This window comes from Thunnus maccoyii, chromosome 23 (assembly GCF_910596095.1).
Source record: "Thunnus maccoyii chromosome 23, fThuMac1.1, whole genome shotgun sequence".
In the NCBI taxonomy this organism is placed as follows: domain Eukaryota; kingdom Metazoa; phylum Chordata; class Actinopteri; order Scombriformes; family Scombridae; genus Thunnus; species Thunnus maccoyii.
Window position 1 is genome coordinate 5,404 of NC_056555.1, and position 19,505 is coordinate 24,908.

At 38.0% G+C, this 19,505-nt stretch overlaps 1 protein-coding gene across 1 annotated transcript in view; it reads right to left on the reverse strand.

Moving 5' to 3' along the window:
• Positions 1-10,474: 10,474 nt before the first annotated feature.
• rint1 (RAD50 interactor 1) overlaps positions 10,475-19,505 on the reverse strand; it is a 52,548-nt gene continuing 43,517 nt past the window's right edge. The window contains exons 13-15 of the mRNA XM_042403662.1: positions 19,061-19,241; positions 13,259-13,377; positions 10,475-11,031 (exon numbers count right to left, since the gene is read on the reverse strand). Coding sequence (XP_042259596.1) covers positions 10,818-11,031; positions 13,259-13,377; positions 19,061-19,241 — 514 coding nt within the window. The 3' untranslated portion in view covers positions 10,475-10,817. The remainder of the gene's footprint in view (positions 11,032-13,258; positions 13,378-19,060; positions 19,242-19,505) is intronic.

The following is a 19,505-nucleotide window of genomic DNA, read 5'->3' on the forward strand; positions in this document are numbered from 1 at the left end:
AAAGACTGTTTTGCCAGAATGAGAGCAGAAAAGGTACTTCCCATGTCATGGTGCAGAAATTAGTGGTTTTTCATCATATATGAGCCAGATTATCCAAAATCACTCATTCTGCATCAAAAAGAGTGTTTTGCCAGGATAACAGCAGAAAAGGTACTTCCCATGTCATTGAGCAGAAATTAGTGGTTTTTCATCACATATGAGCCAGAATCATCCAAAATCACTCATTTCATGAGTAGTTTCATGAGGCACAGAATAGTAGTTCATAATCTCTCTTTTGGCTTTTTTCTACTTACTCTGCATCAAAAAAGTGCATGTTTTGCCAGGATAACAGCAGAAAAGGTACTTCCCATGTCATGCTGCAGAATTTAGTGGCTTTTCATCAGATCTGAACCTGAATCATCCAAAATCACTCATTTCATGAGCAGTTTCATCATACACAGAATGGTATTTGGATCTGTCATTTCTGGCCTATTCCCACGTACTGGGAATATCATATATGAGCTAGATTATCCAAAATCACTCATTCTACATCAAAGTGAGTGGATTTTCATCAGATCTGAACCTGAATCATCCAAAATCACTAATTTCATGAGCATTTTCATCTTATGCAGAACAGTCATTCATAATCTCTCTTTTGGCTGTTTTCTACTTACTCTGCATCAAAAAAGAGTGTTTTGCAGGGATAACAACAGAAAAGGCACCTCCTATGTCATGGTGCAGAAATTAGTGTTTTTTCATCATATATGAGCCAGATTATCCAAAATCACTCATTCTGTATCAAAAAGAGTGTTTTGCCAGTATAACAGCAGAAAAGGTACTTTCCATGTCATGCAGCAGAATTTAGTGGTTTTTCATCAGATCTGAACCTGAATCATCCAAAATCACTCATTTCATGAGCACTTTCATCATATACAGAATGGTATTTGGATCTGTCATTTCTGGCCTTTTCCCACGTACTGGGGCTCGAAAAGGAGTGTTTTGCTAGGATAACAACAGAAAAGGCACTTCCTATGTCATCCTGCAGAAATTAGTGGTTTTTCATCAGATCTGAACCTGAATCATCCAAAATCACTCATTTCATGAGCACTTTCATCTTACGCAGAATAGTCATTCATAATCTCTCTTTTGGCTGTTTTCTACTTACTGTGCATCAAAAAAGAGTGTTTTGCAGGGATAACAACAGAAAAGGCACTTCCTATGTCATGGTGCAGAAATTAGTGTTTTTTCATCAGATCTGAACCTGAATCATCCAAAATCACTAATTTCATGAGCACTTTCATCTTACGTAGAATGGTCATTCATAATCTCTCTTTTGGCTGTTTTCTACTTACTCTGCATCAAAAAAGACTGTTTTGCCAGAATGAGAGCAGAAAAGGTACTTCTCATGTCATGGTGCAGAAATTAGTGGTTTTTCAACATATATGAGCCAGATTATCCAAAATCACTCATTCTGCATCAAAAAAGAGTGTTTTGCATGGATAACAGCAGAAAAGGTACTTCTCATGTCATTGAGCAGAAATTAGTGGTTTTACATCAGATCTGAACCTGTATCATCCAAAATCACTCATTTCATGAGTAGTTTCATCAGGCACAGAATAGTAGTTCATAATCTCTCTTTTGACTTTTTTCTACTTACTCTGCATCAAAAAGAGTGTTTTGCCAGGATAACAGCAGAAAAGGTACTTCCCATGTCATGCTGCAGAATTTAGTGGCTTTTCATCAGATCTGAACCTGAATCATCCAAAATCACTCATTTCATGAGCACTTTCATCATACACAGAATGGTATTTGGATCTGTCATTTCTGGCCTTTTCCCACGTACTGGGACTCGAAAAGGAGTGTTTTGCCAGGATAACAACAGAAAAGGCACTTCCTATGTCATCGTGTAGAAATTAGTGGTTTTTCATCAGATCTGAACCAGAATCATCCAAAATCTTTAATTTCATGAGCGTTTTCATCTTATGCAGAATAGTCATTCATAATCTCTCTTTTGGCTGTTTTCATCTTGGAGCTCTGCATCAAAAAAGAGTGTTTTGCACTTTTCATGAGCAGTTTCATCATACACAGAATGGTATCTGGATCTGTCATTTCTGGCCTTTTCGCACGTACTGGGGCTCCAAAAGGAGTGTTTTTTGAGGATAACAGCAGAAACGGTACTTCCCATGTCACTGAGTAGAAATTAGTGGTTTTTCAACAGGTCTGAACCAGAATCATCCAAAATCACTCATTTCACGAGCAGTTTCATCATACACAGAATGGTATCTGGATCTGTCATTTCTGGCCTTTTCCCACGTACTGGGGCTCCAAAAGGAGTGTTTTGTGAGGATAACAGCAGAAACAGTACTTCCCATGTCACTGGGTAGAAATTAGTGGTTTTTCAACAGGTCTGAACCAGAATCATCCAAAATCACTAATTTCACGAGCAGTTTCATCATACACAGAATGGTATCTGGCTCTGTCATTTTTGGCCTTTTCCCACGTTCTGGGGCTCGAAAAGGGGTGTTTTGCGAGGATAAAAGCAGAAAAGGCACTTCCTATGTCATGGTGCAGAAATAAATGATTTCTCATCACATATGAGCCAGAATCATCCAAAATCAGTCATTTCATGAGCACTTTCATCATACACAAAATGGTTTCTGGCTCCGTCATTTCTGGCCTTTTCCCACGTACTGGGGCTCGAAAAGGAGTGTTTTGCGAGGATAATAGTAGAGAAGGCACTTCCCATGTCATCATGCAGAAATGAGTGTTTTTTTATCATACATGAGCCAGATCATCCAAAATCACTCATTCTGCATCAAAAAGAGTGTTTTGCCAGGATAACAGCAGAAAAGGTACTTCCCATGTCATGGTGCAGAAATTAATGATTTCTCATCACATATGAGCCAGAATCATCCAAAATCACTCATTTCATGAGCACTTTCACCTTACACCAAATAGTAGTTCATAATCTCTCTTTTGGCTGCTTTCTACTTACTCTGCATCAAAAAGAGTGTTTTGCGAGGATAACAGCAGCAAAGGCACTTCCCATGTCATCGTGCAGAAATCAGTGGTTTTTCATCATATATTAGCCAGAATAATCTAAAATCACTCAGTCTGCATCAAAAAAGGGTTTTTTTTCCAGGATAACAGCAGAAAGACACTTCCCATGTCATGATGCAGAAATCAATGGTTCTTCATCAGGTCTGAACCAGAATCATCCAAAATCACTAATTTCACGAGCAGTTTCATCATACACAGAATGGTATCTGGATCCATCATTTCTGGCCTTTTCCCATGCACTGGGGCTGCAAAAGCAGTGTTTTGCAAGGATAACAGTAGAAAAGGTACTTTGATGTCATTAGTGGTTTTTCATCAGATCTGAATCCGAATCATCCAAAATCACTCATTTCATGAGAACTTTCACCTTACACAGAATAGTAGTTCATAATCTCTCTTTTGGCTGTTGTCCACTTATTCTGCATGAAAAGAGAGTGTTTTGCCAGGATAACAGCTGAAAAGGTACTTCCCATGTCACGGAGCAGAAATTAGTGGTTTTTCATGATATGTGAACCAGAATAATCTAAAATCACTCAGTCTGCATCAAAAAGGGGGTTTTGCCAGGATAACAGCAGAAAGACACCTCCCATATCATGGAGCAGAAATTAGTGGTTTTCTGTCATATTTGAGCCAGATCATCCAAAATTACTCATTCTGCATCCAAAAGAATCCAAAATCACTAATTTCATGAGCAGTTTCACCTTACACAGTTCATAATCTCCCTTTTGGCTGTTGTCCACTTTTTCTGCATCAACTTTGTCCACTTTGGACAAACCACAATAGAGTTGAGTTTAACAGCTTGCTCGGTATCTACATCCACAACAATGAAAACTTTCGAATATTATCATTTTATGAGAGATTACATCTCCAACGGTGTATTTCACCCCAGTCTTTCCAGGATAGAACGAAGTGAAATGCGCTGTGCCGCTTCCAACTTTATAATTAAAGGTTAAGCTCATTCAGCCAGGTTAAGGTTAAGTTAACAATTTCCCAGGCAAATTCATATATGGTGACCAGTGGCGTTTTTACATGTAAAAAATTGGTGGGGCACTAACTACTAGGCTATATACCAGGAAAACTACAGTACTTGCTCTTGCTACTGATGTGTTTTAGGTCCACAAAACACATTTGACAACAAAGTAGCTTCTAGCAGGTCTTGGACACATATACAGAGGAAGAGAGAGAGAGTGTGTGTGTGAGAGAGTGAGTCAGACAGAGTAAGTGAGTCAGAGAGAGAGAGAGAATGAGTGAGAGTGTGTGTGAGTGAGTCAGAATGAGTGAGTGAGTGAGAACCCAGAGCAGAGTTTTGTCTTTCGTTTATGTTTGTGAAACTGGTGACACGGCGCAGCTAGCTTAAAAATGTTTGTGAGTTATTACTTATTTATTGAGTTTATTATATTACAGCAAAGGTATGACACCTGGGAGGTAAAGTCAACTAAAGCAGTGATGAGACTTACATGGATGAATGAGTAAAAAACATATATTTTTTCTATGTGCCCATAGTGATTTAACTAATTGAAATTATTTGAGTCATGATTCTTACCTCTGTTCAGCTGCAGTTCAACTGATGGAGCACAGACTCAGAGAGAGAAGCTATTATTATTATTTTTTCTCATATCTATAATTTATTTCATGTGAATACAAAAGATGGGAGTCTTCATAGATATCTGTCCATGTGTGAGGCAGAACTCATTGCTGCAGAGAGGATGGAGTTGAAACATATCTAAGAGTAAAGAAATACAATTAATACATTAAAGAGTGGATTCTTCCCACTGAGGGTATGTCATCTCACCTGCAAAATGCAATGAAGGCCATTGTCAATTAAAACCATTTGAACAGTACATAAGTCACATCATGGTCTTCTAAACACAACACTGAAGCCTCAAAGCTAAAGCTCAAACCACACAAATAGCCGCTCCAGAGGTACATATAACTGAGTAGCAATGTTACCATTTTATTAGCCAACATGGTTGTTTCATGGTGCTGTTTGACGTGCTACCAGCAGAGATTAGTTTATGTGCTATAAGAGCACCAATGTTAACTCTGTCATTGTAAATTTATTGAAGAGAATCCGTCCACTTTCACAGCTTCTATCTTCTCTTGGTTCTTCCAAAACCTAACAAAAAACAAAGATGTCAGGCAGCCAACTGTTCTTACAGCATATCTGTGGATGCTAATACACAGTTGAGACATTCATTTTACCAACTACTGTAACATGAGTGAGACACTGTGTGAAAGGCCAACATGTTACTACTTAGGTGATGCCTGCTGTTTAATATGTGGCTGTTACGGCTGGCTCAAACACCGAACATAATAATGGAGACCACACCAGTAGTAAAGTGCTACATGTGAATTTATTACAGAAACTTAATGAAACATGAATGAATAAAGGAAGGCCAGATAAAAAAAAGTGCTGCTGCAGCAGGATGGAGAGAGAGAAAGCTGAACAAAGAGGACCGGCTTATATAGACTCAGCCCCACTAATCAGCACAGGTGCCTGTCAAACAATGATCAACCTAGAGGGAACAGGAAACACCAAAATAAAACAGGATGTAACAGTGGTTGATGTAGTTTTGCTTCCAATTCAGACACTCCACTTCACACTTTCAGGTCCTTTATCATTGTGCGAAGTGGGTTCATTACATTAATAAAAGCTGCAAGCAGTGTTGAACTGGCCTTCGCGCCCTTGCGCACGTCAGGCCGCGGCGCAATTGAAGGGCTTCTGGGACGGGCATGTAGATGTCTTCAGATCTGGGCTGTTTTCAGACAGTGCAAGGAGATAAACATCACTTCCTTTGTCCACTACCTTTGTCCACGCTGTTGGGGCTGCTTTACTGAAATTTCGTAGGGGGGCGCTATTCAGCCAGTTTGCATCACTGATGGAATATTGTCATGTACATGTGTTCAGGCCTGGAGTCTTATCAAACATGTAAAGTTTGGTGCAGACTGGAGCATTTACAAAAAAGTTATAGCAAATTCCTCTGTCATGGCGAAACATCAAATCTCAACAGTGTGAGGAAGAGAATTTTCTGCAGGGTGAGACATGGCTGCCTGCTCACACCTGTCATAAAAATCATGCAAGTTTTGTGCCCATTCACTTGAATTTCAATTAGTAAATTGAAAACCCTTGATGAGTTTGTGTGTAAAACAAATTAATTTCCTAATTTTCATCAAGTCTATTTTTAGGAATGTAAAGACTTTTAACTAGGGATGCACGACATTGGATTTTTGCCAATATCCAATATGTTAATATTTCCAACTCATTGTGGCCGATTGCCAATGCCAATATATGCACATTTTTTTACCAGCTGGCTGAGGAGGCTATTATGCACGTAAGCATAGATTATACTATGATCAAGAAAGACAATATATGAAGGAAGAACTTAGGAAGACTGAAGTTCAGTAGCTCAGCATTAAAGTTCTTCCCTCATATAGGCTATAGTCTTTCTTGAGCATTAGTACAATATATGATTGCATGTGTAATAGTCTCCTCAGCCAAGTGGGAAAAAATATGTTCATATATGAACATCAGCAATTGGCAAAAATGACAGTCAAAAAGTAATCGTGTTAAATAATTGTGATCCAATATTGAACAAGATAATCGTGATTATGATTTTTGCCATAATCGAGCACCCCTAAAAACAACATAAATTGTGATTTACACACACACAGAGTTTAAATATGTATGTGATAAATTGTAAATATGTATGTAATTAATTGTTTTCTTTAAGAAACTGTTACTTGAACATTTTTCAGTGTGCCCCTAAATTTTTATGTGGGCTCCTAATTTTTTTCATTTAGGAGCACATGTACTCCTTGAAAAAAAAGTAAGGATTTAACACTGCTGTCGGATGTGTAGAAAATTTCCTAATTTTCATCAAGTCTATTTTTAGAAAAGTAAAGACCTTTAACCCACATGAACTGGTCAAAGTTTGATTGAAATATGTACCGTCAAGTGTGTCGAGACAATAAGTAACTGCAGCTTGACACAGAAAAATACTCATATATTTGAATGGAGAGTGTGAGCAAACCGCTAGCTGCTTGTGCCCTAATAAAGGAAAAACTGCAGTACAGAGCTACAAATTTTAGTTTTGATGGTATTTTTCTACAGCACTTTATCACCAAACTGTCACCCTCACTCCATTTTTTTCCCTTCCCCTCATAGGTCATCCCCACTACTGAATTATAAATATAAGACCAGTAATTATTGTAAAATAAATGACAATAACACCAAACTTCAAATAAAGTTTGTATATAATGTACTGTATGTATATAGGCCTTTCTGCTGTATCCTACAAAAATGAGCTGCATTCAACCCCCACACCAATGGCGGCTGGTGATTCAAAAAACTGGGAAGGACAGGAGGAAAACCAACATGGAATCTTACAACAAACCACATCAAACTATATCATTGTCCCCCACCTGATGAAATCGGAGGAGTGGGGGGCAATTTTATGTGCCAATAAAACAATTTGCTTTTAAAAACAAAAACCCCTGGGTGGTGTAAAGGCTGCTTCTTTAAAGACATTTAGCATATACATATTGTTTCTAAACAAAGAAGAGCTAATTTTAGCCATGGAGTGGTTCAGATGTGTGATTTTACCAACAAAGTGAAGTTCAAATTTATAGTATTGTTCTATTGTGACAACAGATTTATGTTCTCATCAAAAATTGACAATATATCACATGATTTACATGTGTTTCCTGTGTATTTTTGTGGTATAGAGAAATATATAAAGTACCACAAAGCTTATAATCTGATACAGGTTCAGATCAGTACTGAATACTAGAACGATTGAACACTAAAAACATTCACAGATCTAAAAGTGTAGGTTCACATAAAAGTATTAATGCATGTATCAAATACATGACTTACACACTCTTATCTATATGCATGACATACAAAATATAGTCATTCAAAATATAAGCTGACATGTTAACACTTGTTATTCTAGTTACTTTAAGCTTATTACTCAATATACGGTTCAGCTTAAACACGAGCAATGAAGAAATTCTCACAAGCAAGCAGCCAGACCTCCTGCACACTCATTCACTAATCACACAACATCAACAGGTGACTGAACAACCACTCAATTAAAAACTGGATCAATTCCAAATGAATGAGTGAGTCCAAACAGTTCACTGTAACTTCAACAAGCAAACTACCTACAGCACATTATATGATCTCTGCTGCATTCTTGTTAAGGAGATGAATTCGCACAACAGCCACAGAGACATTTAACAATCAGAGATGAGATAGAGAAGCTGTATCTGACTCACGTTATCTGTTGTCTTCTTTCTTTCATGGAGATGAAGTATCCATGTCATAACACCTATTTGTGGCTGTTGGTCATCTTGTTTGTTATTTAACAGAACTTCATGGCTGCTGGTTAACCAGTCTGATATCATTAGCAACAATGACAAACAAACTAACTCTCCTGGTTGTTTCTCTGGTTGCTTCTCTCTCCACCCTCCTTGGGGGCGTCCTGCCGCTGCTGCGCCACACAGTCCAAATCCATTCTCCTGTTAGTTTTACAACAGTCCTTAACAGTCCTTCCATGGATGTATAAAGAGTCCTTCAGGCTGCTACAACAAGCTAACTGTTGCGTTGGCTAACGCAAGCAACTATCTACTGCTCTTATCTACTGCTGCTACTCTGCTTTACAGTGGAGAGAATTGAAGATGAAATCTGGAAACTATCATTGGACCAACACGATGTCAATATTGCATTCTGGTTGTTGCTTGGTTAGGGAAGACGTCCTCACTTGGAGCGTCATTTTACGTCTTGGCCAATCATAGATTAGCATGAAAAAAAATGAAGTACATTAAATTGATCCATGAGGAGATCCCGCCCTGCGCAGGACAGCAGGAGCCTGTCCTTCTCTGTCCCCCACTCCCCCCCACTATCCCCCACTGCCCCCTACCACCACCTCACACACGCTGCCCATTCTCCTCCTGCCCTGCAGGTGTCGCTGTTGAAGCATTTTAACCAGAATTTCATATGGATTTTTTCCAAAGAAGAGAGAAAAAATATTTTATAAATACTACTGGGATTTGGTAATGGTTTATTTCAACCAAATATTCTTTTTTATATTTTGATCTTCCTCTTGCCTCTCAAAAAATAGAGGAGGAGCAACCTCCACTGCAATATACCATATCAAAATATCGATGGGGTGCTTCCTGACCAATGTCAACAGGCATGAGATATGTGTCCTGGAACATACAATGTTGCTGTCTATCACACAAAAGCTCATCTTCTGCAACCACCACTTTCTACATTAGTATCACTCATATTTCCTAAAACACCAGTATCTTGTTCCCTACAAAACTCATTTAGCCACGCTTCATTAAACTCTACATTTTTATAATGTACATTTGTGCACATCTGTTTTAAATATTGCAATGCTTGCTTTATGTGCATAGTGTCAACAAACTGATATTCATAATGCCCTTTATAAGTTAGTTTAGACTTCAATTTTAGATGCAACAAAGATCCTTCTATATTAAAACGGGGAAACAAATCGTTAATCAGCACAATATTTGCTGGAACACGTCACCATTCCATGCACTCAATTTTGAAAAACTTTAGGTAATGATAACATTTTCATAAATGGTATATGTAAAGCAATCAAATTTTGTTCTAAGCTATTCAAACATGCCAATTCTGGTGGTATGGGATGAACTCTCAAATTGTTCGTTGCACATTCAGGTGGCAATTCACCTTTATTATATTATATTATTATTATATCTTATAATGATAGTGTAACAAATCATTAACATTTGGAGGATATGACTTCTGGCCAATTGGCATATCCTAGGCCCTGCAGTAAGTTATGTGAAGTGGACAGACTTGGTCGCCAAGGAGATAAACATCATATCTCTACACAATGTGTTGGGCTGAAATTTACAGCGGATGTTCCTGGAGACGCAGGGACAAACGTGTTCAAATTTCAGCCCTCAAATCATTAGCATTTGGGAGATATGGCCTCTGTCCAATTGACAAAGAGCTGCTGCCTTCCTGTCCTAAGCCACACTGAGGAAAGCAAGGGTGGCAGCAGTTCTCCATAACTTATTCAACTGCTGTCAAAGCCACCATATATATACAGAAACCACACTGAGGGAAAAATGCAGGATCTAATATTATAGGTGTCTGAGTTACCTGAATTATACACTTCTTCAATGGCAGGGAACTAACATATCAATGATCTTGGATCAACATCAGCTTCAAAGTAACACCAGGAAACAGGAACATGCCAACACAGGCAGTAAAGAAGACTGATTGCAAGTTAACATGAATGTAAACAATGCAGGCATCAAATGTTTACACAAATGTCTTTGCAAATGTTTTATGTGGAAATGCATTCAACACATTTTTTAGTTAGGGATACACAGTGCACTTTGGTGAGTGGCACTGAATGACTGAATTTTAAGAAAAATGTACATTTTCAGGGAACCTTTAATCTTTAGATTATCATACAAAGAGACGCTAAGACACACAAAACATACAAACAAATAAAACTCCTGAAGGTGGAAAAATTGCAGCTAGATTTATTACACAATCCACAAGACAATATATGGTATACATTAATCAACTGAGGTGACAATACGTAGGTCCCAAAAATTTTGTAACTCAAAATTTATATAATGTTAATTCAATATTATCAACTTAAAATGAAAGATTGATGCTAATGACAAAACTTAAGAAGAAAAAAATTGTCAAGCACTGTTTGATCTAAATCCAGTGCACTCTCCACACCTACAAATATTACCTGGAGGAAATATTACTGTCCTGGCCAGGAGGCTCTGAGGTTGAGGAGAATCAACACATCGCAGGGAGCCAAGCAGTAAACCCCCAACTCATTCAATGCATATTCTGGTGGAGGATCCCCTCCTCCTGCCCAATCTCTCATTTCTTCCTCTGACTCTTTAAGGAAATTCCTTAGAAGAATAGCAGAGCCCACATTAAGACATAAGATGATACACGCCTCCTTAACACTGTGGACAGAAAGAGAGAGCAGATGGTGAAAAAATAATCATAATTCTTGTAGAAACATAGTTATCACTTTCACTTGGGCTATTAATCTTAAATTATCTGTCCTTTACTCCTCATAAAAAAATTTCAGTTGCTAAGTGTTTTGTTAGTATTTTTCCACTTCACTATTTTTCATTATTATGATCATTCCTATCTAATCCGTCATAGCAATAGCAAAAACTGTTACACACAAGCAAAAGATGGTTCTCCAACCACAAAATGTTGTGGAAAGCACATCCATTTGTAGCAGCGGTGCCACCAACCTAGTAATAGAGGTAAGATGCAACATAATATACACAGGAAAAGCAAAACACAGTAATATCTTTTATCTCCCCACCTTATTTCCTAATTACTCTAATTCTTATTCTAATTCTTATTCTAATCACACCCCCAAAACTCTTAAAATCACTCAAAAGTGTATTTTTCTTATTGATTCTTCACTGCGATGTTTGAGCTTCACTGTGCCGACTGATATATGTCTGGAGAGGTGGAGGTGTTGAAGGTGTGGGTATGTATAGCTGCATGTCATCATTCAACTGCTGGCTGTCAAGGTGGTGTCAAGCAAATGACGTGGGCTTCATAGAGAATTGAGCGACCTTCTGGGTAAGAGCTGGTCTGATTAGGAGAGATGGCATACATGCCACTTTGGATGGAACTGCTCTCATATCCAGAAATATTTATTGGTTTATTAGTAGACAACCCATGAAAACCCAGAGTTGAGACCAGGAGGCAGAGAAGCAGTCCTACACACTTTTCTGTGCTTCCATTTTAGTGCAGTTACCCACCCAAAGCCACATAGAAACTATGTCTGGCCCCGACCACTTAAATCAATTAAACTTAAAGTAAACAAAAGCAGAGTTATTCATAAAAATTTTATAAAAAACAACTCCACATCTGCAATAGTACAACAACACAGGAGAATTAAATGTGGACTCTTAAACATTAGATCTCTGTCATTTAAAGCCGTATTAATAAATGATCTAATCTCAGATTATCGCATTGATTTATTTTGTCTTACTAAAACCTGGCTGTGTCATGAAGAATATGTTAGCCTGAAAGAATCCACTCCCCCCAGTCGTATTAAAAAAATTCTCAAAGCTCACATTCCTCGAGACATCGGCTGAGGAGGTGGAGTTGCAGCCATTTTCGACTCAAGCCTAATAATCAACCCTAGACCTAAACTAAATTATAACTCATCAGCCAGCCAGTTGTACTGCTTTCCATCAACACTGAATTCAATGCCATGTCTCAATACAGCAGAGGACTCTCATGCCAGTCTTAGCCCCTCCCAAATTGATCATCTTGTTGATAGTGCTGCGGGCTCACTGTGAATGACACTCGACTCCATCGCCCCTTTAAAAAGCCCTAGGTTCCTTTTCAGCAATTTGGCCAGGCTAACAAAGAGTCATAACTTTATTGATCTGTGTATTCCTATAGCTGTCAGTAGCAACGACTTCATGAGCTTCTTTAATGATAACATTCTAACTATTAGAGACAAAATTCATCACCTCCTGCCCTCAACAGGCACTGACCCCAAACACAGGAACCTTAGAAACAGCTGTAAAACCTTATATATATTTAGACTTTTTCTCCAATCAATCTTCCTGAACTAACTTCAACGATTTCTTCATGTAAGCCATCAACCTGTCTCTTACACCCCATCCCAACTAGGCTGCTTAAGGAAGTCTTACCCTTAGTTAGCACTAAGCACTAAAACTTACTAGATATGATCAATCTGTCTTTAGTAATAGGCTATGTACCATAGTCCTTTAAAGCAGCTGTAATTTAAACTCTTCTTGATTCAGGCATTTTAGCTGACTATAGACCTAAATCTAACCTTCCCTTTCTCTCTAAGATCCTTGAGAAAGTAGTCGTCGATCAGTTGTGCGACTTTCTACATGACAATAGTTTGAGGATTTTCAGTCAGGATTTAGAGTACATCATAGCACAGAGGCAGCACTGCTGTAAGTTACAATGACCTAACTGCATCAATGACCTTCTAACTTCAACGCATGTGCATGGCATAAAAATATAAAGACAAGCCCACAGGCATGCGTGTGCTGCATGCCGCACATGCCGTTCAAGTAGCACTACAATATGCATGTGCACATGCACATGTACTAAAAGTACACCCACGTGATATTTCAATGACTCCTTTCATCCCCCACATAAGCACACATGTATACTTACTGCTTGAAGAAATTCTCAGGTCTTTTGCAGTAGTGACCAAATAGAGGAAATAGGTTTCTCGTCATGTCAAACTGAAGCTGAGTTGCCCCACCATCACTGAAATGATTAGACAGGATCACCTGACAGAGAAACACATGAATATATTGAGCCTATCTCATTGTAACTGCATTGCTGCAAACTGATGTCTAGCGAACATAGTGCATAGGTGAACAATGTTATTTAATAGCAGTTGCAAGATATAAATACATCTCTTGCATTCATTTTAAACCTCAATGTACAATAATGCACTAATAATAAGAACCTGATGGACAAACTACCAAATTTACAGTAAGAATCCTCTAATCACTTGTAAGACACTTTTGCAGGATTCTAATTTTAAACCACCTCATCCACAAACATTCAAAAGTCTGCTAGAGACAGAGCTTCTGACCAACTCACAGAGCTTATGCTAACTAGCTGGCTTACTACAGCTGACAAATTTTGCAGTTAACAATTATCATCACTGTTGCTGCAGTTGTCACCTGCTGAAATTGAGAAGCCTGCTTTTTTCTACTTCTGTGAGAAAGGAACCAAATGTTCCAAAAATGACTATGACTTTATAGTTGCCACTATTACCATTATACGTTGCATATGTGCAGTGCTAGATTGGACAGCTTGGCAGACATAGCAACCATTACTAGGGGGTGGGGCTTAGTAAATGGTCATTTGGCTCACTCATTCAATCAATATCTGTGAATAAAATATTATTTGAAATAATCCTCGTAACACTGCATGTCCCAGATATTACCCAATTGTCAAATTTTGTTATCCTTAATTATCACCGCATGTAAACAAAAATGGATTAGCTAAAACATACACATAATTTGCAGTTAATTAATAATTTGTATCAAAATTTGTTATCAGTCCAGTTGTGTCACCTGTCTTAGTTTTTGGATTGACTGTCAATGAGTAGCATACTGCAGACTTATGAGAAGTAAATTGTTTGATCCTTTATGCTACTATTTCGCCATTCATATAGCAAGGCTACTCCCCAACACATTGCCACTCAGCCAGCATGACATCTTTTTTACATTAGCTATCCCTCACCCATACATGCAGACCCAGCTGCAGTTTCTCCAAAATCAAAATTTAGAGTCAAAATCTAGATTGAACAGTGCTGCTTGAAAGTTTGTGAAACCTTTAAAATTTTCTGTATTTCTGCATAAATATGACCTAAAATGTGATCAGATATTTACATGTCCTAAAACTAGATAAAGTGAACCAAATTAAACAAATGAGACAAAAAAAAAAAAAAAACTTTTTCATTTATTTTCAGTGACTGGTGTGACCACCTTTTGCAGCAATAACTTCAACCAAACATTTACTGTAACTTTTTATCAGCCCTGCACATCAGCTTAGAGGAATTTTAGCCCATTCCTCTTTGTAGAACATTCTCAACTCAGGGATGTTGTTGGGCTTCTTTGCATGAACTGCCTGCTTCAGGTCCTTTCACAGCATTTTTATGGCATTAAGGTCAGGACTTTGACTTGGCGTTTCCAAAACATTAACTTTGACGCTCCTACAGTGAGGTGTCATCATAACTTATTGGGATATTTTGCAATCTATTCCTCTGTCCTGTGGTACGGACGAGCCCAGGTACTAGAGCAAATCACTGATCCAGTGGTACGTTTATCTGCCACCCTGTTTCGGACAATAGCAGGTCTCCTCTTCATGCTGCTCCTGCTCTCCAGAGATGTTCAGCTAAATCATGGACCAGTGACCCCTGAAGCGCTGCAGAACATCGGTGCTGATTTGTGCCTGAGAGTGTCTGGGACTCCTCTGGTGCCGGTGATGAATGAGCATCAACTTTCTGAGCCGGGCTTTCTCCTGGACTTTCTCTGTCTGACTGAAACATGGTTGAAACAAACAACTCCTGCGAGTGTGTTCATGGTGCCCGGATACCAATGTTTCAGAAGAGACAGGCCTGATGGAAGAGGAGGAGGGGTGCTTTTTTATGTGAGATAGAACATCAAACGTGAACATGTGGTTTACAATGCGGGTAACACGTTAGAATATGTTGGGATAAAAATAATGTTATCCCAACAAATGTCTTTTAACATCATAGATATCTATAGGCCCCCTTCTGCAGATGACACTATCTTCTATGATCAACTCACAGAAGTCTTGAAAGAGTGCAATTTTAACATAGGATTATTATTTATGGGTGATTTTAATGTGAACTGGGAGGATAAAACTAAGAGGAAAAAACTAAAAATGATCACAGAGAAATTCCAATTAGAACAACTAGTGAAAGGCTCAACTAGGATTGCAAAATGTTCCAATAAAAAAAACTGATCTGATATTTACTAATAAACCAGAAAGAATAACTAAAAGTTATAATTTAATCACTGGCTTATCAGATCATAACCTAACCCTATGTGTGAGAAGACTGACTAAAAATAGATTTAGGACCACGGCAACTAAGACAATGATCCCTCAATGCATACCCAGAGCTAAGCAAGAAGAATTTGTCAGTGAAATTAACAGCTTGAACTGGGATGATGTACTTTCCTCTGATGATCTGGACTATGGCTGTGATACTTTTAACTCACAGAATCAACTCTGTGAGGGAAAGATTTAATGTGAGGATACAGATAAAATCTAAAAATAAAAACAATTTGCCGTGGTTTAATGAAAATTTGTGGAAACTAATGAAATCTAGAGATGCTGCACTAAGAGAGGTAATTAAAACTAGAAGAGACACTGACATGCTGATTTATAAAGGTTTAAGTTACAAAGTTATCCAAGAGCTAAGAGAAACTAAATCTTGTTTTTATCTCAATATACTGAATGAGGCAAAAGGCAACAGTAAATTGATCTGGAAAAACATCAATAATCTCACAAGGAGGGACCCAAAATTTTTTAGGAGATTTTAAACTCAAAGTACATGGAAAGTTAATTGAAGATCATCTTACGATTGCTTCTGTCTTTAATATTTTTTTCTTGAGTCTGTATATGAATAAGAAAAAAATGTATGAAAAGGAAACTGGATGCTACAGGCCAGGTTTTCGTGCTGGTAGATACTAATGAGTTACAAATAAACAAAATCATCAGCTCCTTACAGAGCTCCAAAAATTTTGGTCCACATTGTATGCAATTTGGCTTTAGAGCAAATCATTCCACCGAAACTGCTACCTTGCACTTAGTAGAGCAAATTAAATCAAGACTTGATAAAAGATGAGTTAGTGCTGTATTTTTAGATCTGCTTAAAGCATTCGACACAGTCAATCATGATGTTTTAACATCTAGAGCACTGGCATGGATGTCTTCATATTTATCTAATAGGATACAACGTGTAAGGTTTGTGATGCACTGTCCAGTAACGTGAAGTGCACAATAGGTGTTCCACAAGGGTCAGTGTTAGTTCCCCTATTATTTAGCCTATACATTAATACTCTCCCTCAACAGTGTCATGATGTAGAAAAAAAACAGCTGAGTTAGCTGCTGCTAAGCTAACAATTGCATTGGAAGGGATCACACATTGGCTTGATCAATCATGTCTGAGTCTACCATGGTACAACCTCCTAACACTGATATTCTCATCAAAGATGAAAGGACTGACACAGTCACTGATTTTAAATATCTTGGTGTGACACTGGATCCAAATTTTGACTTTAAAACATGTTAAATAAAATGGTTAAAACTATTAATTGTACTTATTAAGTATGACTTAGCAAATTTTAGACATTAGAAACTGTCTCTCTTTGGAGGCAGCCAAGATATTTATCTATTTATGGGCAGGCTGGAGAAACAGCCATAAAACCTTTTGAGTCCTTGTACAAACAAGCTCTAAAAACTCTGGACAAAAAGCCAATGCATTTCCATCACTGTAGGGTACTAGGGAAATACAATTTACTGAGCTCTGAGAATTTCAGATTATTCTCAAATTTGTGCCTAGTTTATAAAATTTTAAATGGTTTAGCCCCTCATCCACTTTTTGTACTTTGTGTACACTTGCTCAGTGAGTTCTATTAGATCCTCCAGAATATCCTCTACACAAGATTGTACCATACCATTTTGTCGCACTGTATTTGGGCAGTCAGCTTTCTCTGTGAAAGCCACAACTCAGTGGAATGTCCTACCTGATGATGTGAAGAGCTGCAGTTCCATCAGTACGTTCAAAACCAAATTAAAAAATCTGCTAAAAACTACTCAGCTCTGTAACCACTGAATCTCATCTCATGGTCTCCTCATAAACACAAATAATTTTGCTTTTAATTTGAGAAGCTTACATTATTAATTTCTAGTTGACATTGTGGATTTATGTGATGTGCTATTGTGTGTAACTTTGTATTTTGTGTCCTGTGTTTTTTTTGGCTTTGTACTGTTTTTATATTGTGCTGTTACATGTTTTAATTGTAAGGGAAAGCAGATGAAAATTAGCTTTAAGCTAACTCTGGTGCAGTGCATCAAATGTTATCATGTATGTTATGTAAAACTGTACATTGTTCCAATAAATACAATACAACAAGTTTCTTCTGCTCTAACCATTCTTTGGAAGAATGACTTGTGTGTTTGGGGTTGTTGTTTTACTGCATGACCCACTTTCTGTTGAGCTTTAGTTCACAGACAGATACCTTGACATTTTCCTATAGAATATGCTGGTACAACTCAGAACTCATAGCTCCTTCAATGATTGCAAACCGTCCGTTCAGAGGCAGCAAAGCAGGCCCAAACCACGATGCTACCACCACCATGTTTCACAGATAGATGGGTTAAGGTTCTTATGCTGGAATGTAGCCTTTGCTCATCAAGCCAAAAAGTTTGATTTTGGTCTCATCCATCCACAGAACACTTTTTGAGTTATCTTCTGGTTTATCCACATGGTTTGAGCGAACTGTAGACAGCAGCAATGTTCTTTTTGGAGTGAAGTGGCTTTTTTCCTTGCAACTCTGCCATGCACACATTGATGTTCAATGTTCTCCTGATGGTGGACTCATGGAATATTGACTGTAGCCATTGCACGAGAGGCCTTTAGTGTCATAGACATTACCCTTGTGGCCTCCCAGAGTATCACATGCCTGCTCTTGATGTGATTTTTTGTTGTTTGACCATCCCTGGGGAGGGTAACAATAGTGTTGGATGTCCTCCATTTGTACACAATTTGCCTGACAGTCGACTGGTGGAGTCCAAACTCTTTAGAAATGATTTTGACACCCTTCCAAGCCTGGTGAGCATCAGCAACTCTTCTTTTAAGATCCTCAGAAATATCCTTTGTTTGAGCCATGACACACTTCCACAAACCTGTGTTAAGAAGCTCAGACTTTGATAGTGAAGACCCAGATTTCTCTTCTTTGCATAAGGCAGGGTCTCCGAGACTCACACTTGCTTGTCATCCCATTGATTGAAACACTCAACTCTAATTTCCTCTTCAAGTCAACTGATAATCCTAGAGGTTCACATATTTTTGCCATGCACAAATATTAACATTGGGTCATTTTCCTCAATAAATAAATGAACAAGTGTAAGGTTTTTGTCTCATTTGCTAAACTCTTTATCTAATTTTAGGACTTGAATGGAAATCTGATCATGTTTTAGGTCATATTTATGCAGAAATAGAGCAGATTCTAAAGAGTTCACATAAACTTTCAAGCAGCAGTGTATATATGTCACTATATAACATTTTAGTTATCTAAACTGTCTCTGAACAGCTTGACTATATGATCCCTGCTATGAAGTCTGTTTTTAGTACGGTCTACCTATATTTCATATTAATATGAAACACAAACAGTGTAGTTGATTAAGCAGGTACTAATCTCTTACATCCTGGTAGAGAAAGTTGTCAAGTCTCTCCGCAAGGCCCTGCCAAGCCTGCTGGAACAGGGAAAGACTCAGGATCTGCTGAAGGTTCAACAATCTGTCCCTGACACAAAGCATCATGGGACATGCTGAACTAGACAAGGACATGGTGGACTGGTCCTGCTGGGATGGTAGAGAAAACCACCTAAAGAAAAGACAGAGATGAGAACAAGCATGAAAGAGAAGAAATCCATATAATAATAAGATTAAATAAGATAAAATAAGATAATCTTTATATTCTTTGGTTGCTCTACTCAGTGAAATTAGTAAAACAAACACTATGTAAAGAGAAAATAATCAATCTTCAAAGCAATGTAGGAGACACAGACTGTTTTATATTTTCTTAACCTGCTATTTTAGATCTCCTCTACCTCTTACTGCTCCATTATACTGATCTTTCTGCATATTA